This window comes from Thamnophis elegans, chromosome 14 (genome assembly GCF_009769535.1).
Source record: "Thamnophis elegans isolate rThaEle1 chromosome 14, rThaEle1.pri, whole genome shotgun sequence".
Lineage (NCBI taxonomy): Eukaryota > Metazoa > Chordata > Lepidosauria > Squamata > Colubridae > Thamnophis > Thamnophis elegans.
In genome coordinates, this window is record NC_045554.1 from 1,758,694 (window position 1) to 1,785,330 (window position 26,637).

General features: G+C 45.5%; 1 protein-coding gene across 1 annotated transcript in view; it reads right to left on the bottom strand.

The window, feature by feature from the left end:
• The window catches only part of LOC116517608 (myosin phosphatase Rho-interacting protein-like), a 91,714-nt gene that overhangs the window by 60,742 nt on the left and 4,335 nt on the right, over nt 1-26,637 (bottom strand). The window contains 2 exon segments of the mRNA XM_032230660.1: nt 12,568-12,633; nt 13,342-13,419. Of these exon segments, the coding sequence (XP_032086551.1) occupies nt 12,568-12,633; nt 13,342-13,419 (144 nt within the window).

Below are 26,637 nucleotides of genomic sequence, written 5' to 3' on the forward strand. Positions count from 1 at the left end.
CCCAACTTCCCAACTCAAATCCTCTTCCCCCACACCAGGCCGCCTTCGAGAAATATATTGGGTTTGCCACTCTTACGAATCCTCCTCTTCTCCTGCCGCTTCCTTCTGGATTCTGTAAGGCATCAAAACAACCCACAACCTCTAGAGATTAACTCTAGTGCGACCACAGCTGCCCAGATCAACTCTAGAGGCATCACTCAAGGTTCAATGGGTGGCCCATAATTTCAAGGATTTGACCACCGAAGCCTTCCTCTTATTGGCTCGTCTTCTGGAGAAACTCCAAACACGGTCTCATCTTCTTGGTGACAGATAACCGAAGACAACAATGATGTCTTCTTGAAGTCTTCTCTCCTCCAGGCTGAACACGGTTCATAATCTCCTACGGCTGCGGGATCAGAGAGCTGGGTCACCTCCCAAGGGCGCAGAAAATTCTTCTGAAGTCTTCCCTTATTAAAGGGGAGTCCTGACCCCACTCCAAATGAGGAACATCCATGTCAGTTTCCTGTTTTCAGGCCCATCTGGTCCCCACAAAACAGAAGTTACTCAGGTGGGTGAAATCCATGTTGGCTTAAGGATGCCCGCTCCTTCAGGAAACATTGACGTCCAACTACTTTTAGAACCATTTTCTCCAAAACTTTGGAAAGTCCAAGAGCAGAGTCACCAACTGAAAAGGTCTGCTAGCAAGGTCAACCAACTCAACGTGGCTTGATGGAAGCCATGATTACATATTAATCAAAGCCCCGCCTCTCTTTTACATGTGAAAAAAAGAGATGAGGCCTCTTCTCTTTTTCTTACTTCTTGCACCCAGAGCCCCAAAACCTCATGGTGGCAGCCCTCATCGTGACTTCTGGACCTTCCAAACAGACCCCCACTACAGATACCCCTGGAGACGTCAAACAGTAGTGGTTTCTCCATGGGGCTCTCTAAAGGAACAGCTGACACCAGAATTGTGTAGAGGAGAAGGCAAAGCACTGTAAATATGCTGTGTGTGTGTGTGTGTGTGTGTGTGTGTGTGTGTGTGTGTGTGTTTGTGTGTGAAATTCAGCAGGTTCTGGGGAACCAGTGGCAGAAAATTTGAGTACTTCAGAGAACCGGCAAATGCCACCTCTGGCTGGCCCCAGAGTGGGGAGGGAATGGGGATTTTGCAGTATCCTTCCCCTGCCACGCACACCAAGCCACGCCCACAGAACCAGTAGTAAAAAAAATGAATTTCACCACTGGTTGTGTGTGTGTGTGTGTGTGTGTGTGTGTTTTCAAAAGGGGGGGGGGAAGAAGACAGAGGAATACGCTAGCCCTGAGCATTAGCACCCACTTGCTAACAGATGGACCCTCCACACCTCCAGGTATGGTCTGGGAAAGTCGAAAGCCTGATGGGTATAAATACCAGATGGCTGCAATTAATTTATCTCCATGGAAAACTGTTTCCTGTGTTTCTCACAAGAACAGTCAAATCCGAAACAGCATTTCTGGATATCTTTCGACTCGCGAAGAGAGAGAGAGAGAGAGGATGTCCAACCATTTCCTTCCCATTCGGCATCTGAGAACCATTTCCTCTGGAGACAGAAGATACTCAGAGGTCTCCTGCACACATACACATACACACACACAGACACACACACACAGACGTGATTCAAACCAGAGGCTCCCTTTTAGGAACAGCTAAAGCATCTGTAGGGATCTACTGCCAGCTAGGATTCAGAAAGGAAGGGCCCTGTGCCTTCTTAATTGTTCTACAAATAGGCCCATTGTCTGAGAAGGCGGGAGGAAACATCTCCGTAATTAGCGCAATTAGCACCGTTCGGGATTGCCAAACCCAGACAGTAGCAACCGCCTCCTGATAGATCAACAAATTGATTGGGGCAATCAAATCAAGTGATCTGTATCGCCATGTCCAGAGGTTGCTCCTCTTAGGAACCAACCTGGCCGACGTTCAACCAGACACGGAACATGTTGGACCTCTGCGCCAGCTTCACTCTCTACTGAAAGTTGACATTTTTGTCAACATTGGAGACCACAATCACCTCCTCTGTGGTCCCCAATGCTCGAAGACATGGGAAAACAATAGCAAGCAGGGGTCAGGTCTTCTCCAGCCAGCGGGGGGGGGGGGGGGAGGAATTAATGCCAAACCCTTGAGTCACAGCTGATCTTTTGTGGATGACCAGTGACAAAGTTTCCTTTTGGGAAGGGATGGACACTGGATGAAGGAGCAGTGAAAGTAAGACCGTTCCTATCTTTAGTCCCTGGCTCACACATTTTGGCTTCCTGTTAGGGGCATCGGATGTGGGGAAAGGCCTCTGCTCCTTCCTGGCCAAGAGGGTCTCGCGTGGGAAGACCACCACCTCCCCTCCAGATTTCCTGCAGGGCCGTTTTGCTCTGCCATGTTCCGATGTTCAAGCCACCCCTTTTCCCTTCGCACTTCAGCAGTGCTGGAGGCCTGCCTGGCGCTGAATTTCTTTCTTTCTCCTTCAAACTCCTTGCACAAAGCTTCCTCTCTCTCGCACACGCAACAGACACACAGCCCAGCATATCTGGGGCTCCGGCCCAAAATGCCTGGCCGACAGGATGCTGGAAAGCTGAGCTCCGTGCAAGGAACAATCCTGGAGAGGCCGGAAGAGGGGTTGCTACGCGACCGTTTTATTTCTGCTGTGTGCCGAAAGTAAAAATAGAAAATGGAGGAGACAACGGTGGGCCTGAAAGAGCGGCTGGCAGCGGGACAATTTGGAGACGGCTTAAAAATAGCCGTTCATCTCTGGTGACGGGCAAAGAGACCCTCCTCGGGGGCACCAGGAGAGAAATCTGAAGCTTTGCCTTCAGGGACACCCAGAGCCCCAAAATCTACTAGCTAGGAACACTGTGGACTTCTCTGGAACACCACTTGCCGGTATAACAGGGGGTTGGACTAGAAGACCTCCAAGGTCCCTTCCAGCTCTGTTATTACTTGACAGTATATTCACATCATTCAACAGGGCTGAACAAAACCTGCCTCAAATCAGAAAAAATCAAAGAAAGCAAATGGTTCAGCTCCACCCTTCCCCCAAATGCTAATTTTTCTATATGCAAGATGTTCCCTTTCTTGGTCGAGTACAGACTCCCAAGAGCTGGTGATTTTGTGGTTGTCTCATGACTGGAAAGACTGCCCAATGTTTCTTGAACATTCCGGTCTAGCTTGCACCTTGGGATCACCTGGTGGCCTCCTTTCCATTGTCCCCAAATCTGGGTTTAGCTCGGCTCTAAAAGCCAATGAAGCCAACCAGACATGAGGGGTGGAAATGATTTCCTTTTAATTGAACTGCTTCAGCAAAAGAGATGCCAGGACTCAAAACAAAGGATTCAACAAGTTTTCGGACGTCTAAATAAGACCATGATGGGTAAAAGGTGACCTTTCCCTTAATTGCTCTGAAGTTCTACCATCTCTTCATCTCTTGAGAGTTACAAAATGACTGTAGATACCAGTTCATTCTTGTTCTCTGATGCTCAGGCGTACGTTTTCTAGGAGGGTGGCTCAGTGGCTCAAGACACTGAGCTTGTCGATCGGAAAGGTCGGCAGTTCGAATCCCTAGCGCTGCGTAACGGAGTGAGCTCCTGTTACTTGTCCCAGCTGTCTGCCAACCTAGCAGTTGGAAAACATATAAAAATGCAAGTAGAAAAATAGGAACCACCTTTGGTGGGAAGGGAACAGCATCCCGTGCTGTTTCGGCGTTTAGTCATGCCGGCCACATGACCCCGGAGACGTCTTCGGACAGCGCTGGCTCTTCGGCTTTGAAACGGAGATGAGCACTGCCCCCTAGAGTCAGGAACGACTAGCACATATGTGCGAGGAGAACCTTTAGCTTTCCCTATATACTATACCCTATATACTGAAGAAGCTCGGTTAGACCCCAAACCCCTGTTCTTCCCGAAACAAGTCAAAATACTCCTCTACTGGAGGCCTTTCTAAACTTAATTTATTGAGGGGGGAACGCCACAGATTTATCTACGTGATTTTAAGTTACGAGTTTTCATTTATTTTCATTTCATTTCGCAATTGCCGTGTTCTCCTCCTGTAGACGCGCTTATCTGTTTTGCAATCATCTCCCTTGGCACCCCTGGGAATTGCTTGATGAGGATCGCGATTTCTCTCCTGCTAGGTAACTAATTGCTTGATTGCAACTCTAATGCGTAAACAAACAAATTAAAAAAAAAATATGGCTCCGTTGCCTCGGATCTCCACCACTGGTCTTTCGGCCTCTGAGCCTCTTTCCAGGTGTTGATTTTGTTTTACAAAACAACAACAACAACAACACACACAAGTGTTCAGTCAGAATAGCTCGCCAGTTGTTCATCAGGCATGAGTTTGAGATCAGTCGGTGCAGTTTTGGCTTATACTACTGTTGATAGATCTATCTAGATCCACCCCACAGAGGGCCTCCTCATCTGTGGCTCCACCCTTAAGGGACTTCCTGGAGGGTCTTCCGTGGGTTTGCCAATCCCTCAAGACCCTTCTCTGTGTGCTCTTTGTAGGATCTTGGAATCCTAGTGGACAACCATTTAAATTGGAGCCAGCCGTGTGCAGCAGCTGCCAAAAAAGCCAACACAGTTCTAGGCTACATCAACAGAGGGAGAGAATCAAGTGAAGTGTTGATACCACTTTATAAGGCCTTGGTAATAAGGCCACACTTGGAATATTGCATCCAGTTTTGGTCGCCACGATGTAGAAAAGATGTGGAGACTCTGGAAAGAGTGCAGAGAAGAGCAACAAAGAGGATTAGGGGACTGGAGGCTAAAACAGAGGAAGAACGGTTGCAGGAACTGGGTATGTTTAGTTTGATGAAAAGAAGGACTAGGGGAGACATGATAGCAGTCTTCCAATATCTCAGGGGTTGCCACAAAGAAGAGGGAGTCAAACTATTCTCCAAAGCCACTGAGGGCAGGACAAGCAACAGATGAAAACAAATCAAGGAGAGAAGCAACTTAGAAATAAGGAGAAATTTCCTGACAGTGAGAACAATTAATCAGTGGAATAGAAGTTGCCTCCAGAAGTTGTGAATGCTCCAACACTGGAAGTTTTTAAGAAGATGTTGGAGAACCATTTGCCTGAAGTGGTGTAGGGTTTCCTGTATAGGCAGGGGGTTGGATTAGAAGACCTCCAAGGTCCCTTCCAACTCTATTATTCCATTATATTCTTATTCTACAGTGGAAGGGAAGGAAGATCCCCTTTCTTTGTTGACCTACCGTTGACCTGAGTTCTGTTCACTGCTCCCTGACTTTGCTTCAAAGAAGACGGCCAGCCCAAAACGATGCAATTTTCATGAGGCTCCAGAGCCAAGGGAAGTGTTACTAATCGGAAGAGACGCTAATAGACTTGATGGATGAAGAACAGGCCTAGCACTGTGTCTGCTTCCGAGATCATTTGAAGCACCGTAAGAGCAAAGGGTTTTCTAGGTACGAGACGCCTCTCTTCCCAAACATCCCATCCCAACGCATCAACCCAACCACCATAAACAGATTTGTCTACGTAACATCGAGTTTTATTATGCCACTGCCAAGCTTCTAAAGAACTGGAGCAATGCTCCAGGGCAGTGATTCCCAAACTTGGCAACTTTAAGACTTGTGGACTTCAAGAGCAGAGCTGGCTGGAGAATTCTGGGAGTTGAAGTCCACAAGTCTTAAAGTTGCCAAGTTTGGGAACCACTGCTCCAGGGGATTGAGCGAGAAGGAGAGAGACAAGAGTTGAACCAGCGGAAGACCAACTTAGCACCAGCAAGAGGAACCAAATGAAGGACCCGGGACCATTAGAGCTTCCTTAATCACAGCCCAACGGATGCAGCCATGCGCACACCCACACACACAACAGCAGAAAACCACAAACACCTTAGTGAGTGCACACCCAGCATTGTGGCACAGGCTAGAGGAGAAGTGGGCATAAACAGCCATTCCCTGAAGTCCTCCTTCTTCTCCTCCACCTTCTACGCAACAGCCTACCTAGAAGAAGCAGCGGGGACTTCTGAAGCCTCCAGCTGATCTCATGCAAGGGGCTTGCAAAATGAGACCCGAGTGGCAGGTCCTGAGGGAATCCCCGGAAGTCTTGCTCTACTGGGAGTCTCTCTGGGAGTTGGAAGTCCACCCTTCTTAAATTTGCTGAGGTTGGCAAATGCTGCTCACAGGCTTCCTTTGTCTGGTGTCCAAGGCTGCAGGCTTGCCTACTCAATGGAAGATGTGGGTCCTGGGATACGATACGTCATCCGAGCTGGTTTTAAAAACAGGTTTCTAGCCCTTAAGACTGCAGGCAGAGATCAGAGAGTCTTGGGAGAACTTTCGTGAGTGGCAAGGCTAAGAAAAAGCTCAAAGCAGGCCTTGATGGGGGAGACCTGGCAGGTGGTCTGCTCTCGTTCTAGCCTAGGAACCTCACACCTTGCTTTGCCACGGGGAAAAAAAGGAAAATTTAATTAGATGAGTACGTTTGATGGGTCTTCGCCCTTCCCAAGATATTCTGGGTTGCAGACACGAGAATTGCCCTTGGCTAGCAATCAGAATAACCTGAGTTGGAGCCTTGGGGTACCCCACCTATCATCTCAGCCAAAAGTTGGGATTTGGGATCCTGGTATTTTAAGCATCACCTGCAATCCCCAAGACACCAGTGTCTCCAAAACGGAGGTCCAGGTATGACTAAGATATCCGAGAAAGGTCTCATGGAGCAGAATGTAGAGATAAAAAATGTTCAAGTCTCTAGAAGGATGGACAAGAGTGGAGGCCAGAATGAGTCTCCAGTTCCAGATGGGTTTTTGCCTCCATGCCACATGAAGACTCCTTAGTTCAAGGAGAGAAGCAACTTAGAACTGAGAAGAAATTTCCTGAGAGTTAGAACAATTCATCAGTGGAACAGAAGTTGCCTCCAGAAGTTGTGAATGCTCCAACACTGGAAGTCTTTAAGAAGATGTTGGATAGCCATTTGTCTGAAGTGGTGTAGGGTTTCCTGCCTAGGCAGGGGGTTGGACTAGAAGACCTCCAAGGTCCCTTCCAACTCTGTTATTCTATTCTGCTCTGTTCTAACTCTAACTCTAACTCTACTCTACTCTATTCCATTCTACTTCACCAAGCGAGCCCAAAATCTACTCTACTCTACTCTATTCCATTCTACTTCACCAAGGAAGCCCAAAATTTACTCTACTCTACTCTATTCCATTCTACTTCACCAAGCAAGCCCAAAATCTACTCTACTCTACTCTACTCTACTCTACTCTACTCTATTCCATTCTACTTCACTAAGAAAGCCCAAAATCTACTCTACTCTACTCTACTCTACTCTATTCCATTCTACTTCACCAAGCAAGCCCAAAATCTATCTTCTCTGTTCTCAGAACCAGGTGGAGATAAGCAGGAGAAAAAGGAAATATCTTTCAGAAAAGAAACCCCGAAGATGTGTGATAAACTTTAAGGATCTAGAATGAATTCGCTATCCAAATTCTGCTCACCCTTCTCACAACCACGATCCTTTCAAGTTTTTTTTTTAATTTCATCCCTTTTTTCCCACCTACCCGTGGTCTTAAGAGATCTGGAGAAAGAATCTGGGAGACGAGGCTTGGCTGAAAGTATGAGAAAAGAGGGAAGCTACAAAGAGAGTTTAACTTTCTCCCAAGTTCATTGGCTGGTTATGACTCTTGCTAAGTCACTACTTCAATGTTCAAAGAGAAGACTTTCAATAAAAATAAAGGCGGGGGAAAAAAAAACCTCATAGGCTTCGGAATTCTCCAATGACAAAGGAAGAAGATAGCCTGAAGGGGAAGGAAAGGGAAGGGATGGACCAAAAGGGTTAAACGCCACTGATATAATTGCTGCCAAATCACTCATTTTTGGCGCCAGGCTTAAGTAAACAGCTTAGATATAAAACGCAGCACAAGCAGATTAAATAAATAGTTGTTGTTTTAAAAAATAGATACTTAGCATATCATACTAAGCTGGACAAGATAGCGTAAAAAGAAAACGGCAATTATTATTATTTTTGTAAATACTTCTTGTAAAGTTGGGAGCAAAGGGAGGAACAGACAATGGATGGGTGTGAACATATTTTAATGTCTGAGTCTGCCATCAGAAACTGAATCTATCCATCCAGACCTTCACATTTAAAAGGAGACAAAACTTGGGCATCATCGCTTAAAATGATCAACTACAGGATGAAATTGAAAGAGTTGCAAATCCTGAACCGGCCTCTCTTCTGTGGGTGTATAAGCTTTCCAAATCGTATTCATTTTTAAGGTACTCTACGTTATAGTTTGAAGAGCGATCTCCTGCAGACCCAATATCCAGACATAATGATTTTCCTTAACTTTTTTTTTTTGAAGGAAATGTTTCCTAAAACTGAATTCCTTCAGTGAAATGGTTCCCAGCCCAGGCCTGTTGAGCAATTTTTATTTTTATTTTTGTATTTTTATTAGTAAAAGAAAAATACAACAACCAATAACTGGTAAAAGACAATACAACATCCACTGTTTCGCTTTACAATTGACTGTGTTTCAAGACATTCCCATAATATCAAAATCATTATAGACATCAAAGGTTAGGTATCTTCTTCCCTCCCTCCCTCTTTCCTTCCCTTGTTTCTTCTTTCCCACTCCCCTTCCTTCCCTCCCTCCTTCTCTCCTTCCCTCCTTCCTTCCCTCCTTTCTTTTCCTTTCCTCCTTTCCTTCCCCTTCCCTTTCCTCTCTTCTTCCCCCCTCCTTCTCTCATATCTTCCCTCCCTCCTTTCCTCCTGCCCTCCTTCCTTTCTCTTCTCTTAAGTTCCCTCCTTTCTTCCCTCCTTCCCTCCTTCCTATCTACTCTCCTTCTCTCCTTCCTTCCCTCCCTCTTTCCCTCCTTGCTTCCCTACCTTCTTCCCTTCTGTTGAGCAATTTTTGATCTACCTTCTCTACCAATGAAAGCTACCGAACAATTTAAACCAAGTAGCTCCCACTAATTAAATGAGAATAATTCTACGGCTGCGGAATTAAGATTACAGAAGCCCATAATATTCCTCAGTGGAGAATGCTCTAGAGCTTTGATGGTAATTTTTATTAATTTTTCAGTCATGAGTTTCTTGAGGAACCATCTCCACATTCTTGAAGGTCTTTCCCAACAGGCCTTCCCAAACCAGCCTAGGCGGAGCTCCCAATCAGCTCTGGTGCTTTGCCAGTTTCCTACCACCAAGGTGACCTCTGTCCTCAATACTTACACTAAACTAACTCACCCAGTTTTATAGGTATAGGTAGATAAAAAAGATCATATCACATCCGCTTCCTTGTGTTTTGCAAACCAGACACTCCTCCTTTTTTTCGCCTAGTGCCAACTCACTAGTAAAATGTTGGCAGACACGTCAAAAGGAGTAAGATAAATATATATTTTAAACATAATGGGCAATAGCCTGATTGAAAAAGTTAAGATTTCTCATTTATCTGTTGTATCAGCTGAGTTTGAAAGGCTAGGAAGGAGGGCATTACGCAACTTAAAGAGGAACAGAAAGTCTTGATTTTTAAATAAATCAAAGATGGAATGAGAAATTACAAGGATACCTGGCAGGAATTGCTTATTTAATATTAGATCTCATCGATTAGGCCTCCTCCGAGTTCCATCCGCTGGCCAATGCTGACTGGCCACCACGCGGAGGAGAGCCTTCTCGGTGGTAGCCCCGACCCAATGGAACGATCTCCCCGTGGAGCTTCGTACCCTCACCACCCTCCAGACCTTCCGCACATCCCTTAGAATCTGGCTATCCCGTCAGGCCTGGGGCTAAGACTGTAACCCGCCCGAATGGTATGAATGTTGTGTTTTAATCATGTATTGTCTTATATGTAAAAGTCTGTTTTTTCCCCCCTTCCTTGGATTGTGAGCCGCCCTGAGTCCCCCCAGGGAAAAGGGCGGCATATAAATAAATAAACCTTAATAGGCAGGCACCTGACTCCTACCTGTTCCTCTTATTTGGAAGACTACGATCTTTAACCAATTCGACACTGAGATTTGTACAACATATACATCCACCATAAAGCAAACCAAGTTGTGAAGGCCGAGGAGAACAAGGAGCCCACAGCCTGACGTTACTCAGAGGTCAAAAAAAAAAATCAAGATGAAGGCCATGGAACTCCTACCCCTTCTGCAAAAATCACGGGAGGGAATTCCAGCCTCTTATGATGGACTACTTTCTCCTCACTGATGGAGAAAGCTTAGATGGCAACTTGAGCTTCGAATAGTTGGCCTGAGTAGGAGAGGAGGCCATCACAAGGAGGGTGGATGGGTGTGAAAGCCAGAAACTCCAGATTCCCACATCTTCCCCAGGAAGTATCTCTCTGGCTTTGGGAAAGGACAACCATGACAGATTGCATGCTGTTTTCTCCTTCTTCTCCAGCTCTTATTCCAGAGCAGGTTCTTACCACCTGTTCTTTCCTCCTTACATAAAAAATATAACTTCACCCCTACACCCAACATCACTGGGGACTGTACCAAAACATAAACCCCCTTCTGAAGGGACCACCTGGTCCCTTGACCATGGGAACTCCATTCCAGATAGTTTTACTCAACAGGCAACTCCGTTGTCGAAGTAGCCTCTCCTGGGAATGCTCGATTCAGAAGAGCAAGGACAGATGGGGAGTGTACTACACCAGTGATCCCCAACCCCCGGTCCATGGACCGGTGCCGGGCCGTGGAGTACCTGGCACCGGGCTGCGCAGCGGCCGGGGGCCATGATCGCTGCAGCGGCCGGGGGCCATAGTTTCTTTCTGTATGCAAATTAGGGCTAACTGGCACAAGGGGTGTTACTGGACCGCTGGTGGCACTCTGACGTCACCAGCGGCCCACCGCCCCCCTGTGTCCAGCGCCGCCCTTCTCATTCCTTTTCAGCGCTTCAGCGCTGGCCGATTCCTGAAAAAAAACCTAAGAGTGCCTGCGCAGCTACGTAGGGCTAGCGTAGACAGCGCTAGTAGCGTAGCCTTGCACTTTATATTTATGTAATTGTATTTTATTTTGTAAGGCATGTTTAAATACAATAAAATAAAAGTTGTTTAATCAAAACAATCTGATATATAAACAATCAATGTGTCGGCGCGAACAACGCCCTGCCACCCCTGCGCGCGCTCAGCGGGCCACGGTAAAATTATCAAAGGCTGACTGGTCCGCGGCGATAAAAAGGTTGGGGACCACTGTACTACACAATCCATCAAAGACAATCCAAGGGTGCCCTTCACCAGGAACCCAATGGCATTTTTCTTCCTTCTCCTTGTGGAAACCACGCCGACACACCTTGCTTCAACAGACTTGGATATGAATAAATGAGTCATCCGCTCCGTTTGGCATCTCTTGGTTTATTTTTAAGAACATCATCTGCAGATGTTTCGTTCCTCACCTGAAGGAAACTTCTACATACCCCCAGACCAAGGATGGAAGCAAGCAAGCAAAGGAAAGTTCTGAGCTCAAACGACCGAGGATAATATCATTATTATCATTATTAACACACCAAAGCAAAATATGGTCTATGAGATCAGGAAGATACCAACAAAGGGGAATATTTGTAGCTCAGGGTTGAAATGAGAGGTCCTTGGTGCTCTCTGAGCTTGGTGCTTTTCTTGCAGATGTTTCATTAATAATTCGTAATTTAATGAGTTTATATGCCGCCCAATCCCGAAGGACTCCGGGCGGCTTACAAATACGAGATAAAATAAAATAACAAATAGGGAAAAGACAAAAACAGTTTAAAAAACACAACATACATTAAGCTTAACTGGGGGTTGGACCTGATTTAAAAAATCAGCAACCCCAGGCCTGTCGGAACAGCCAGGTTTTGGTGGCTTTTTGGAAGGCCACGAGGGTGGGAAGGGTCCGGATCTCTGCTGGTAGCTCGTTCCACAGGGCCGGAGCAGCTACAGAAAAGGCTCTCCCCCGAGTGGTCGCCAGCCGGCATTGTCCGGTCGACGGCACCCGGAGGAGGCCTAGCCTGTGCGTTCTTATCGGACGTTGGGAGGTGTGTAGCAGGAGACGGTCTCTCGGATACCCAAACTAGGCAACATCCTAGCACTGACTAGCACGGATGATGTTACCTAGCTGAGTAATGAAACGTCTGCAAAAAATCAACCAAGCTCAGAGAGCACCAAGGACCCCCTTAGGACGGGAGGGGTGAGAATGGACAACCCAGAAGAAGACCCAAAGAGGGTATTGTTGGCTGGGAAGTTCTGGGAGTCAAAGTCCATACATCAAGTTCAAAGAACACTGCTCAGACTCTGACCAATAGCAATAGCAATAGCAGTTAGACTTATATACCGCTTCATAGGGCTTTCAGCCCTCTCTAAGCGGTTTACAGAATCAGCATATCGCCCCCAACAACAATCCTGGTCCTCATTTTATCCACCTCCGAAGGATGGAAGGCTGAGTCAACCTTGAGCCGGTGAGATTAGAACCGCTGAACTGCAGATAGCAGTCAGCTGAAGTGGCCTGCAGTACTGCACCGTAACCACTGAGCCACCTCGGCTCTATCTATACCAATTACCACTTGGCACCTTCAAAGCACAACACAAGCCCGCTGCGAGTATTAAATGACAAGAAATCGCCCGATTCCAAAATCGAAAGACTCACCATCTCGTCCAAGGCGTAGCGGAGAAGGCCGTGTTCGTAAAGGATGAAGAAGCGGCGTTGCCATTTCTTTAAAAAGAGAGGGGAAAAGAGGCCACGTGGTTAAAACCCAGGAGAACCGAAGGCTCCTACAAGACCGTTTTCAAACCGGGTTTACCCAAAACTGGGTTTGTTTGTTTTTCCAGAATTGGTGGGATTCGGAGTCCATCCAGATTTGGGGCGGAGAAGCACCTCCGTTTTCCTCCGAGTTAACTTTTATCCCTCCCGTTTCTGCACAAGGGAGGAATAACAGCGCCGGCCTTAGGACACGAAGGGACCCTCTCCCACCGCCAATGTTTCTTGGGAGACCCCAGCCGTTCAAAAGCTGCTTGCCATTTTTAATGCCACGGGAAAAAGGAGGTTGAAGAGCGTCATGTGAAGCGTATCGAACGGATGGCTTGTTAAGTGTCAAGGGAGAGGGAGATTAAAAGAAGGGGATATTTTTCCTTGCTACAACCAATTTCAGGGTACAGGTCCTGACCCTCCCCCAATGCAAGGGGTCCAAGGAGTTTGCGTACCCCGCTTTACAAACACCCCAGATTCTGGAAAGAGGCCCCAGCAGAAAGAAAAGGGAGGGTCGTGTGCCAAGATCGAATCCCGCAATCTTCTGAGCCCTGCAAAAACCAGAACCCCCTTCCCCCGATCCATCTGGATAGCGAGACGGGTGGCATATAAATTTAACAATAAATTTTATAAAATTTAAAAACCATCTGCAAGGAAGGAAGGAGAAGTCCTTACCCGGGAGCGATGCACAGGGTTGTCGAAATCCGTGCCCTCTGGAGCTAGTAACAGCCATCCGCCATAAATAGGCTTAGCCTGAGAAGAGAAAGAGGAAAAGGTAATTTTTTTAAAATATATATATTTTTATTATGTTTACATTTAAAACAATGCAGTATCGCGAAGTCGAAGTGACCATACATTCACGTTATATACAGCTAGTCTCAACCATTAAAAATTAGCCTACTTAATACGTTGTCTATAGCAATAGCAATAGCAATAGACTTATATACCGCTTCATAGGGCTTTCAGCCCTCTCTAAGCGGTTTACAGAGAGTCAGCATATTGCCCCCAACAATCTGGGTCCTCATTTTACCCACCTCGGAAGGATGGAAGGCTGAGTCAACCCTGAGCCGGTGAGATTTGAACCGCTGACCTGCTGATCTAGCAGTAGCCTGCAGTGCTGCATTTAACCACTGCGCCACCTTGGCTCTTACCCTTCTGTCCAATCACTCTACCCTTCTGTCCAATCACAATATATACAGTTTGTTCCAGTCTTGTCACCAGGAAAAGGTAATTTTGATTTGGTTTTAAAGGGCACAATTTCCAACCATTAATAGCACCGGAAAGGCCAGTTAAGAAATCTGGCCGAACGCACGCAAGGCCGTTCTCATTTAGAGTGCATAGTTGGGGAACGCCAAGATGGTTGTTAAACGAAGCGGCCGCTAAGTGAAATTACAACTGTGCTTGAATTTAGCTTTTCGTTGCTTCGAAGGCCTATGAAGGGCGTGAAAGTGAGGATGGGTTATGAATCTACGATGTGACTTTTTCATCGCTGTCATAGCTGTCAATGGTTGATAAATAGAAACTCTGCACACACACAGTGTGTGTGTGTGTGTGTGTGTGTGTGTGAGAGAGAGAGAGAGAGAGAGAGAGAGAGAGAGAGAGAGAGAGAGAGAGAGGGAGGGAGGGAGAGAGAGATTGTGCCTCTTCCAGTTAAGTGGTCCTCCTGAGCAAGAATGATTTATGAAAGGAGCTTTGGAAGATGACAGCAGCAAACAGTGAAGTTGAATCAAGTTAACATGCACAACAGACACACAAGTGAAGAGTGCATCTTTGCAACGCGCCCCTTTGGAGATGCGTGCCTGCATTAAAAAGCAACTTATAGAGCACCAGGGTTTTTTTCTTTTTTTTAAAAGATACATTTTAATTTTATTTCATACATCCACAGAGAAAACAACAACAAACAGAGCCATTTATCAGAGTCTTGTTGAGCCGGGCAGCTACAAAACCCAAATAAATAAATACAAATCGGCAAATCCTTTCCTTAAACTCAAAAGGCTATCAGGGTCTAAATTTTCTTCCCCTCTTCCAAGAAACCGGAACTCATCACGAAGGAGATTTTGTTTTTGAAGCGCCTGCTGGGTTTACAGGTCTAAAATAAACCTGCAAATACCTTGCAGCAGAAATAGCCCTTTTGCTGGTCTATTCCTAGCTCTGGATTAGTAATCAAAACCAAAACAAAAAAAAATTACCAAGGTGGGCTGTTTAGTGGGGTTGTTGTCGTTTTAAAAAAAACAAAACTCTAAAAACCTGAAGCCCAAACAGGGCTTGTTTATTTGAAGAAGGAGCCAGCCAAATAAAAACCAGTTCCTGTATTTAAAAACAAAAATATCCTGAGCCAATTCAAGGAATCCTCCCCTTAAGCCTGTTCTACAAGTCCCGGGATGTTGCAAGGTGCTACACACAGACTTACAACTATCTCCCTCCTTCCAGATAAAGCGGGGAGCGGGGGGATCTGTCAACGCTCCACCCTGCTTGAGAGGAGGAAATCACAAGCTTGCAGGTTGTTTTAAAACACGCAATCCGGAACTCACAAGAGCATTTCTGGCTTATCTGCGCAGACCTGCCTGCGTTCCTTTCTCCTTATAACCTGTCTATCTTGGTTTGTTCGCTCTTCATGGGCCCAGCCGATGCGGCACACCCACCCCAATAATATTCTCTGCAAATTTATGCTTGCTTCATTTAAGTTAAGTGGGGAAAATGAACTTCATAAGAGTCGAGACTCCTGGGAGTGGAGTCGAAAGGATTCCCACAACATGGTTGAACAAACTCAAACTTGACCGGGGGTATTTTAGTCCCATTTTCCTCCTGCAAGATCACGGACTTTCCTTTAGATACTGGATGAAATAGCGGCCTTTTTTTTTTGGCCCTATCAGAAAAGCAAACTAGACCTCATGAATTTCTAAGCGAGCGCCGGAAAGTCTGCTTGCTTTGCTGTTCCCTTCACTTCCAAAGTTGCTAGTCCTCTTCACGGAATGCCCTTTAAATTTATTTAACCGTGCAGCAGGCTGGTCCTGCTTAATTATATGAAACAGCAGAGCCTTAACAACCGGGTGGGTAGATTTAACTTCGCGATGCTAGACCTCATGAATAATAAAAGTAAATTTGGAAAAGTATGCGGCTGAGTAGGTGGTGACTGTGGATTTCTTTTTTAATTTTTTAAGAGGTGGGTAATCTTGTCAGGCAGAAAAAGAATGCAAAGATTTTCAAGGGGCCCAGAAAAATGCCACTCCTCATAATTCCCTGCCCCACCCTGAAGCCCACAGGAGGGAAACAGAGGTCTGAAAATCTGCAAAAGGTTTTTTTTTTGGCTTAAATTTGCTAGTATGTCCCCAAATTCAACGCCCCATCAACCCTTCTGTTGTCCTGTGTTACTAGAAGACACCGAGAAGGCAGGAATTATTCCAAATTTAATAAGAATAATAATAAATTAGGGTGGCAGAGGAATGAGATCAAACCCATTTAGCAGCCATTGCAGATTTTGGCTTCTGCCCGCAAACCCTGATCCTTCTGGGATAAAGACGTTAATGACAGCATTCAGAAACCTGCAATGCCTATTCAGACAAGCTGGGGAAAATTTGCCATTCAAAAAAAGCATACAGTATGAGCTTATTATATACAAGGAAACACGCAAAGCTCTTCAGGAAGTGCTTTTGCTCCAAAATGAATTGCCTTCCTGGAATCAATCAACAACATTTGAGGATCTTTTTCTGGCTCTCTGGAAGCCTGCTGGGATCCCCAAGGACCCCCACCCCCTTCCAACCAGGCGCTCCGGTGTACGGTCCCCCACACACACCACGCATACACACACCCCTTTCTGAATCTGAGCGAACCTGGATCTCGAAGCCGGCTTCCTCCAGCACCCTCCAGGTGTTCCTGATCCGTCCGAACTTCCCTCGGCTCATGGTCGTCTGCTCCCCACTCCCCGGTGCCCGTTCTCCTTTCTGCTCGGAGGAGGTGCCGCCTTCCTGCCGTCAGGGCACCTGGGTCCCCACCCACAGTTATGCGCGTAGTCCTACCTGGCCCACACCCTCGGTGGCTCACGGCTGCCGCGCCCTTTCTGAACGCAGCAGCAGGAAGGTGGGTCTCTCCCCCACGGCTGAGAAAAAGGGGATAGCAGAGTTGGAAGGGACCTTGGAGGTCTTCTAGTCCAGCCCCCTGATCAAGCAGGAGACCCTTATACCTTTACAGACAGGTGGCTGTCCCAATCGTTTCTTAAAAAGCCTCCAGGGACGGAGCATTTACAACTTCTGGAGGGAAATTGTTCCACTGATTAATTGTTCTCACTGTCAGGAAATTTCTCCTCAGTTCTAAGTTGCTTCTCTCCTTGATTAGTTTCCATTCATTGCTTCTTGTTCTACACTCAGGTGCCTTGGAGAATAATTTGAGCCCCTCTTCTTTGGGGCAGCCCCTCAAATACTGGAAGACTCCTATCATGTCAGCCGTAGTGCTTCTATACAAGGGGATTAAACCGGGTTTTAATGTTTATAGTGCCCTCCATCAACAGAGATAAAGTTACATTCTTCCTACATGGAACTTGCTTGCTTGCTTGCTTCCTTCCTTCCTTCTTTCCTGCCTGCCTTCCTTCATTCCTTCCTTCCTGCCTGCCTGCCTGCCTTCCTTCTTTCCTGCCTGCCTTCCTTCCTTCTTTCCTGCCTGCCTTCCTTCATTCCTTCCTTCATTCCTTCCTTCCTGCCTGCCTTCCTTCTTTCCTGCCTACCTTCCTTCCTTCCTTCTTTCCTGCCTGCCTTCCTTCATTCCTTCCTTCCTGCCTGCCTGCCTTCCTTCCTTCCTGCCTGCCTGCCTGCCTGCCTGCCTTCCTTCCTTCCTTCCTTCCTTCCTTCCTTCCTTCCTTCCTTCCTTCCTTCCTATCATTACTTTAAACTGATGCATTGAGATCAGAGAAATGTTAGCAATCAATAAACTAAATCCTCCTCAGAGACTTTGCTGTGATATATGAATGGTTATCAACAACTCTTTTTTCAAAATCCGGAAACCGTATATGGATTTTCTGATGAAAGACGACCAAAAAATATAGCAGTAGACTTATATACCGCTTCATAGGCCTTTCAGGCCTCTCTAAGCGGTTTACAGAGAGTCAGCATATTGCCCCCAACAATCTGGGTCCTCATTTTACCCACCTCGGAAGGATGGAAGGCTGAGTCAACCCTGAGCCGGTGAGATTAGAACCGCTGACCTGCTGATCTAGCAGTAGCTTGCAGTGCTGCATTTAACCACTGAGCCACCTTGGCTCCTAAAAAATGAGATGATGTTTGAGGATTTTTTTTTAAAAAAAAAAGTGAACTAAGGCAGGCGTTGAAGGGATTTCTGTAACATCTGAGAGGGAGTTTTGGGATTATAGGATTGTAATTATCTGTTGAAGAGAAGTTCGGAAGTCATTATAGTTAAGTTTCTTTCTTGACTATTTTAATTTCCTTGCAACCTATTTCTTTTTTCTTTTTTTTCCTGCTTTAGATTTGCCTTTTGCTTTATGCAAAATTCTCAGTAAACACAAACAAAAACCTCATTAAAACACCTTCCGTATGTCAACAGGAAGGAAAACCTCCACTCTCAAGAGGAGTCTACCACTAAATTGTATATGGAAAGATGAGAATCACCTCCTCAATTACAGGCCGGCTAGGAAAAATGACATTTGAGTGGCCAAGACTGGAATGCAGGCTATTGCACAACCCAATTAATAAACAAACCTTCCTTGAAAAGGTAGCGCAGGTCAGAATAAACTATGCAGTAATAATAATAAATCAAGGGTCTGACTCAGGATATTAATACTGCAAATTTCGAAAGCTCATGCCGTCATAAATTTATTTTGCAGAAGTTCAGGCTGATATCCCATCCCCTCCCCCCACCCCGGATTCCCATCTATTTACATTCACGTCTTGGTCTTTCTGGCGAAATTCCCCCTGGGTGCAGGCGAGGGGGCTGTTTGCAAGGCAGGCCCCTCCAACAATGCAAGGGGTGGGGGGAATTAGGACAGCTCCCCCCCAAGCCCAGGAACCTTGCCATTGGTATTGCAGCCGATCCAAAATGTCAACACTTATTTATAAACATCTTGCCATGAAACGCAAGACGTTCGTTCGTACACCCTGATCCCGTCCTTCTGAAGATCCCGCCACGGCTGATCCCATTTAAATCCCGTCTCGTTGCTTTCCTAAAGCTCTCAGCAACTGCAGTTTTGTTTTGTTTTTTAAAGGGAAAAAAAAGGAAGGGGAAAAAAAACGAAACTTTCCTGGTGTGCTGCTAATCAAAGTGTCAAAGGCTTTAAGTAACAAGGGGAGCCTGGGAAAATATTTCAAAGCTTAGAGGAGAAGAATTCCCCCAGAGGCTGATCCGTCCCAACACGCTCACCAGATTCCCATCAGTCAAAGGGAAAAAAATGCTCATTGGGGCAAGAGGAGGAGTTGAAGAAGCCTGCAGGGATGTGGGGGGAGGTTTTGGGGGGGGGGGGCGGCAGAAAAACAGATTTGGGCCTGCCTGACTTTTCTTGCTGAGGGGTGGGAGGGAGGAAAAGGAAAAAAAAAGAAGGAATAGGAGGAGAACTAGACAGAAGGAACAAAGAAAGGAAGGGAAGGGAAGGAAGAGGTAGAAGGGAAGGAAGAAGAGAGAGGAGGGAGGAAAGACTGAAGAAGGAAAGAAGGGATGGAGGACAGAAACAGAAGTTAAAAGAAGGAAGGGGGAAGAGGGAGAGAGGAAGGAAGGAAGGAAGAAGAAAGAGAGGATAGGAAGAGAAGTAGGTAGAAGAAAGAGGGAAGGGAGGGAGGAAAGGCAGAAGAAGGAAAGAAGGAAGGGAGGATAGGAAGAGAAGTAAAAGAAAGGAAGGAAGGAGAAACAGAGAGAGGCAGGCAGGCAGGAAGGAAAGAAGGAAGGAAGGAAGGAAGGAAAAAATTATAAGAGAAGAATTAAGCCGAAGAAAACAGGAATGAAGGCTCATTTTCCCGTGTTTCCTGAATGGCGCACATCATGTACACATCACTGCCTCTCGAATTAAAGTAGGAAGTAGGTTCCCCTGCTCTGATCTCCCTAAAACAACACTGCCTGTCTCCAAAGGGTGCCCGCTTGAGCTGCATTTGATCTGCCTAACACAACACAACACAACACAACAAAGCCCTGGTCCCACTGCCACACCTCACTTTTGCTAAGGACTGAGAGTTTTCTAGAACTCTTCTTCCCTTCACCAACTGCTGGATGTGATCTCTACTGACACAACATTTGCCCAACAGGTAACCTGTGTTATATACCTAAGGTGTGTGCCTGGCCTGGGTCTTACTCATTCTCAGAACTGTGGCTAAAGCAAGTCTCATGTGCCAACTGAACCAAGGGAATCAGGATCCAGGGTTAAAAAAAAACCCCAGCCTTACAGAATCCAACCCAACTTTTCCCGTGCCTCGAAAATGCCAAGACTTCAATTTCCCTTTTAAAACAAATTCCTTGTCCACCCAATCCAGAGATGGTGTCTTCTTCTTCCTTTTGCCAAAAAAAAAGGCAGTCTCAAAGCTCGCTGGTTGCCACAGCAAAAGCTGAAAAGATATCTGACATTTATTTTTTTAAAAAAAAAAACAACTCATTTTAATCTTCACGATTCCCCCATCAGCAGATGGATTTTTGCACTCCGAAGGCCCTGGCCACGGATTGAAGAATTCGACAGCTATTCAAAACTAACCTGCATTAGCTTTCCAGGATCTGTTCAATTTAAAGCAATATTTTTTTCAACCCTGGCCAAGTTCAGATGGACAGACTTCAATTCTGGGAGTTGGAAGTTCACCCATCTGAACGTAACCAAGTTTGAAAAATACAGCTTAAAACCTGAATTGTTCTCGTTCGGTATCTTACCAGGGAAATATAGTAAAGAAAATGTATATCTGATAATTCATGTAATAACTGCGGCTAGAATTGCATTTGCACAAAATTGGAAAAGCTGAAGAAATCCCTAAAGATGAAAATGTGATTAAGAAAAATATTAGATTGTGCAGAAATGAGTAGATTAACACTAGCAATTGAAGGGAAGGAAGAATCTGGTTATTATAATATATGGGGGGTCATTTAATCATTGGTTAGAAAATGAATATGAGTAAAAAGTATAAAATTAAATAATTTAGGAAGAGAAAGGTTATAACAGGAGATACGTTAAGTTGTAATGTTAAAATAAGAACAGGTGTATATAAAGAAGTTGGTGGTAAGCTATAACTATTATGACATAAAAAAATTGCAGTCAGATGACACACTGATTAATGAATGATGAAATGTTTGTTTTAAAGGGGGGGGGAGTTTACAAAAGAAAAAAGAAAAATATGGCTTTAAAGGGAAAGGAGCAGAAGACTTGGGTGCAAACACAAAACAATAATGGGAAAACCTTTTTCCAAAAAGGAAGACCCCAGAATTGATCCGGCTCTGCCTTGCCATCTTCCAAAATTTACTTTAAAAGGATGCTCCTGTGCAAATCTACCCAAAATCTCTCCAGACATAGCTAAGGAAGAAACTTCATTAAATTCTAAAGGACTTGAAAGGAAGCCTGGATCAGATTAGGGCCAGATTAGGGCCAATCTCTTGATTATCATGTAGAAGGTTAGCGTAGGAGTAATCTCGTTAGCAAAGATCTCACCTCCATTTCTGACAGTAAAAAATCTCTCTTTTCAGAAATTGCTCCCAGGAGGAGGTTTGCTAACAGGCTAGAGATCTTTTCAGACCCCTGCAAAGGAGGACACCCACACCACGAGGTTTTTGCTGCCAACTCAAAGGTGGTGGGTGCTGGGTAGGGCCCAGCCTTTGGGAACCAAGTCCTCCAGAGGACAGCTCTCAGCTCTGGGATCCACCATTTCCTTCCTGCAAAAACAAAACACTGATCTGTTTAGATGACCTAAGCTGGTTTCCTACATGAGCTATTTTGCCTTTGTCCCCATTTTCAGAGTGGTTGTGACTGCAATCGTGGATGGATGGATGGAGGCCTCCTTTGCTACAGAAGGATGGATGGATGGAAGGAAAGAAGGAAGGACTATTTTGCTACTGCAAAAAGGAAGGAAGGAAGGAAGGAAGGAAGGGGAGAAATGGAGAGGAAGAAAAACAGAGGAAAAGGAATGAAGCATGGAAGAATGGGAGGGAGGAACTGAGGGAGGAAAGAAGAAAGGAAGGAAAGAAGGAAGGAGATGGGAAGGAAAGAAGGAAAGAGAATGTATGTATTTATTTATGTATGTATAGAAGGAAGGGAGGGAGGAAGGACTCTTGCTATTGAGAGGAAGGGAGGGAGGAAGAGAAGGAGAAGAGAAATGCCTCCTTTGTGGTTGAGCATTATACCGCGTCTTCCTAAACCTTGGCAGTCCTTTCTCAAAGACACACTCATTCTCGCATCACATCAGCCATGAACTGGACTCTTTCCTTGAAAGAGAAGCAGAATAATCCTGGGTACACACTGTGGTACAACTGTGGTCAACAGGTATTTGTCGGCCTCACCTGTGTGGTGTTGGGTACCTGGCTGACTTCGTGAGTCACCGGTTCTCTTGGCCATTCACACAAAGCTGCTCAGGTGCACACCAATGTTTCCTGCGACGCCGAACGCTGTACAGGGACACCGAGGGACCCATGAAATAGCTTCCCCGTTTGTTTCCAAAAGCAAGGGCACTGCGCTGGGCCCGTGCCAGGGAACCATTTAAATACCAGCTGCTAGTCCTCAACACACAAGAGGGTGGATTTCTGTTTGGCTCCTTTGCGTCCATATTCGGCTTCTTTTCCTGACAATTGGCTGGAGAATCCGGGAGAGGAGATCGATTCTTTGGGTCCTCCAGCTTAATCCTGTGTGGTTTTTCCTTTACATATTTATCCGCCAGAATATACTCAATAACTTTGATTTTTTAAAAAAATTTATTTTGGCAACAGCATTTTTATAATGACTTAGCACTTTTTATCAGTTATAGGTTTTTCCAGTCTTCAGTTCAGGCTGCTGTTTTTAAGATAGGTCATTTCTTTTTCTTTTTTTGGCACTAGAGTTTTACCTCCCCACCTGTATTTTCAAGACACAGGAAAATCAGGATCCTAACCCAGAACTCACTCAATTTATAGCACTAGCAGACTTAAATACCGCTTCACGGTGTGCTTTCACAGCTCTCTCTAAACGGTTTACAGAGCCAGCCTCTTGCAAACCCCAACAATCTGGGTCCTCATTTGACCCACCTTGGAAGGATGGAAGGCTGAGTCAACCTTGAACCGGTCAGGATCGAACTACTGACAAGTCGGCAGAGTTTGCTTGCAATACTGCATTCTAACCACAGTGCCACCACGGCTCTTCTACTTCATGCACCAGTTAATCTTCCATAGCCAGTAGCATGCTATATAAAAAGATGTCAGGCTTGCAAGAGCCGAGGTAGCGCAGTGTTTAGGGTGCAGTACTGCAGGCCACTTCAGCTGACTGTTATCTGCAGTTCAGCGGTTCTAATCTCACCGGCTCAGGGTTGACTCAGCCTTCCATCCTTCCGAGGTGGGTAAAATGAGGACCCGGATTGTTGTTGGGGGCAATATGCTGACTCTGTAAACCACTTAGAGAGGGCTGAAAGCCCTATGAAGCGGTATATAAGTCTTAACTGCTATTGCTATTGCTAACTGCTATTGCAATCCAGTCACCAAAATAACTAACAGGGGAGATTTTGAAATGTTTTCCCTGCTCAAAACTCACTTTTAGGTGCCCCTGCTCTGACCTATGCCAGTGAAACATGGACACTAACCTCACAATTGGTACAAAAGCAACGAGAGGCACAAAAAGCCACAAGATAGGAAGATGCACACTTGGACTAGAAAACAAACAAAAATATATGATGCCCTCAAGAGAGGACAAGAACTGAAAGAGAAACGGGCTGGTCCCATAGCAAGGAGAACCCAGGGCAGGTGGATTAAGGCGGTCGTAGAATGGATCCCACTGGATCAAAAGTGAGCTAAAAGAACATGGATCAACCACAACCAGCAAGTATGGGGGGCCCAATTGGCCAAAGTAAGCTCAGGACCATCTGGATTGGAAAGATGCACAAGAGGCCTTCATCCTGCAGCAGACAAGACAACGGCTAAAACGATAGTGATATAAATAAATATCAATTTAAAAAAACACCTTTCAACGCACGAGTGTTGACACACAAAGCAGAGGGGAAGGAATCAACAATCACTGCTGTGCACAAACATCTCACACTCTTTGGGTAAGCAAAAATCACGCCGAAGACACCCCTGAAAATGACAAGAAATGCACATTCCCCCCCCTTTAAAACGTGGGGAAAATATCCAAGCTGAAAGTAAGGTTCTGAAATCTGTTCCTAAAAGGCTCCCAATAAAAAAAAATCCCCCCATTAATTTAAATAAAATGTCCCTCCTTCTTCTCAGACTAATGTGGATTCTCTTATCTGGAATGGCGATTGCTATGGATAATGTCATTATTTCCTTTTCTTACATTACATTGCATCTTACGTTAGTTTTTTTTCCTGAATGCCATCACTCTGCTAAACAAATAATTCCCACAACACTGTCAATAATTTACTGACTTGTATTACTATTGTTGCTCTCTTCCTTCCTAGTATCTATCTCTCCACACCTATGACTATAACTACGTTGCTAGTATCTTTATAATTCCTATTGTTTTTATTGGTTTCCTAGTACGATTTGATAGCTTATTAGTAACCTTTACTATCACTAAGTGTTGTATCCTATGATCCATGTATTTCATTTTTCTTTTAAGTACACTGAGAGCATCTGCACCAAAGACAAATCCCTTGTGTGTCCAATCACACATGGCCATTAAAGAATTCTATTAAGTCCCCCAAGAATTATATATATATATATATATATATATATATATATATATATATATATATATATATATATATATATATATATCAACCTCCGTAGCCTCGACCTACCATACCAAAAGTATGTTTTTATTTTTATTTTTGCAAAACAAAAACGTCAGGTTCAAAAATCTGATTTCCCCACCAAATTTGGTCACGCACCACTGCTGTTAATGCTGTTGTTTAATTGCATGCAAATATCCTGGCAGTGGGGGGAGGGGGAAACGAAAACAAAAAAACAACGAAAAGTTCTGCCAGCTAAGGACAAAGATGAGATAACCTTCTTTCCAAAACACCAAACAGCAGAACTGAGTAATGCCAGAACATGCTTTCTTGCTGAGTTGGAAGCTGTAAAACGAACCAATCCGGGAGGAAGAACAAACAGATTTTGGGGTTTTGTTTTTTTGTCCTAAAAGCAAGGAGAGGCGTTAAAATCTTTGGTCTATTGTGTTTATTGCAAGGGTCTCCATCTGTGGCCGCTTTAAGAGCTGTGGACTTCAGCTCCCAGAATTCCAGCCTGGCTGAGGAATTCTGGGAGCTGAAGTCCACAACTCTTACAGCGGCCACTGATGGAGACCCCTAGCTTATGATACTGCAAGGCAAGGAAGATACCAAGGAAAACACTGGATATTTGTTTTAGATCGACAGCCTTCTTTCCTGTAGGCGCTCAAGGCAGCTTACAAAAGTTATTTCCCTTTATTTTATTTATTTATTAAGTTTATAGGTCACCCAGCTGATTTCCACGCGGCTCTGAAATAGAATAAATTGGATTTTGAGCCCATCTACACCTCTGCAATGGTCAAGAGAACCCAGATCTCCTGAATCTCACCTTCCACACACACACACCCCAAAAAAGGCAGGTACCTAAACTGGACTGGATTAAATCTTTCTCCCCCAGATCAGATCCAGAAACATCCCATCATTTCTCATTGGCGGGGAGGTCTTTCTCAACTGTTGAGTCCTCCAGAGAATTAAAATTATTTCTTGGGGGACAAAGAGGGTTGTCTGACCTCGTTCAAGAGTCAGACACCCAACTCTTCTGTACAGAAATGGTTGACTTGGGAGACAAAGGCTGTGAGCATCTGGTGGAAAATACGGAAAGCCACACAGGCAAGTCCTTGACTTACGACCAATCGTTTTGTGGCTGTTACAAGGGCACAGAAGAAAAGTTAATTTCGACCGTATTTTCACAGCCGTTGCAGCATCCCCATGGCCGAGGGATGGCAACCGACTCATATTTATGATGGTTGCAGTCTCCCTGGATTGTGGGATTTCCCATCCCCGCAAGTGAATCCTTGCGTTTGTTCAGTTAGGGAACTTGGCCGTTAAGTGAATCCATCTTCCCCACTGACGAGCCAAGTCAGTGGGGAAGATGGATTCACTTAACGGCCAAGTTCCCTAACTGAACAAACGCAAGGATTCACTTCACCGCGTCGAGGAAGGTCGTAAAACTCGTGTAACCAGTGTTTTGCTTAACAACAGACATCTCCGGCTCCACTCGGGTCATAAGTCGAGGACCACCTGGAATCACGTAACGCCGTGTGCACCAAGAGATGATCGCAAGGCAGGCAGGCAGGCATCCTGGTTTGAGGAGCGGGAGACGAGGAGCGCGAGAATCTCTTCCCCCAAGCAGGCAGACTGCTCTTGCGCGTGGAGGCTCCACCAAGCCTGCTCTGCCAATGCATTTCTCCACCACAAACTTATCTCTGAGCTCTCTGGACCTGACAGCCTTTCCCCACAAGTTACGCAAGCCAAATCCTCCCCCCCCCCCGCCCCGGCATCAGCTGTGGATTTGCAGAACTCCTCGTTCTTTCCTTCCGTCCGTCTAGACATGATCCCATTCTTCTTCTTATGAGGTCAGCTGAACCAGGGACACAAGATCCCCTTAGTCTCTCGGAAGATCTGCCCTCTCATGATTCACTCCCAGGAGGATCAGCTGAAGGAAGCAACAGCCCTCAGTAGGTCCTTAATCCAGAGATCTTCAAAGTTGCCCCCCGCCCCTTTAAGACGGATGGACTTCAACTCCCAGGATTCTCCAGCCAGCATAATTTACTCCCTTGGAGAATTCTGGGAGTTGAAGTCCACCAGTCTTAAAGTGGCCACGTTTGGGGAACCCTGTCCTAAGCGATGTGATCAGGCCGAA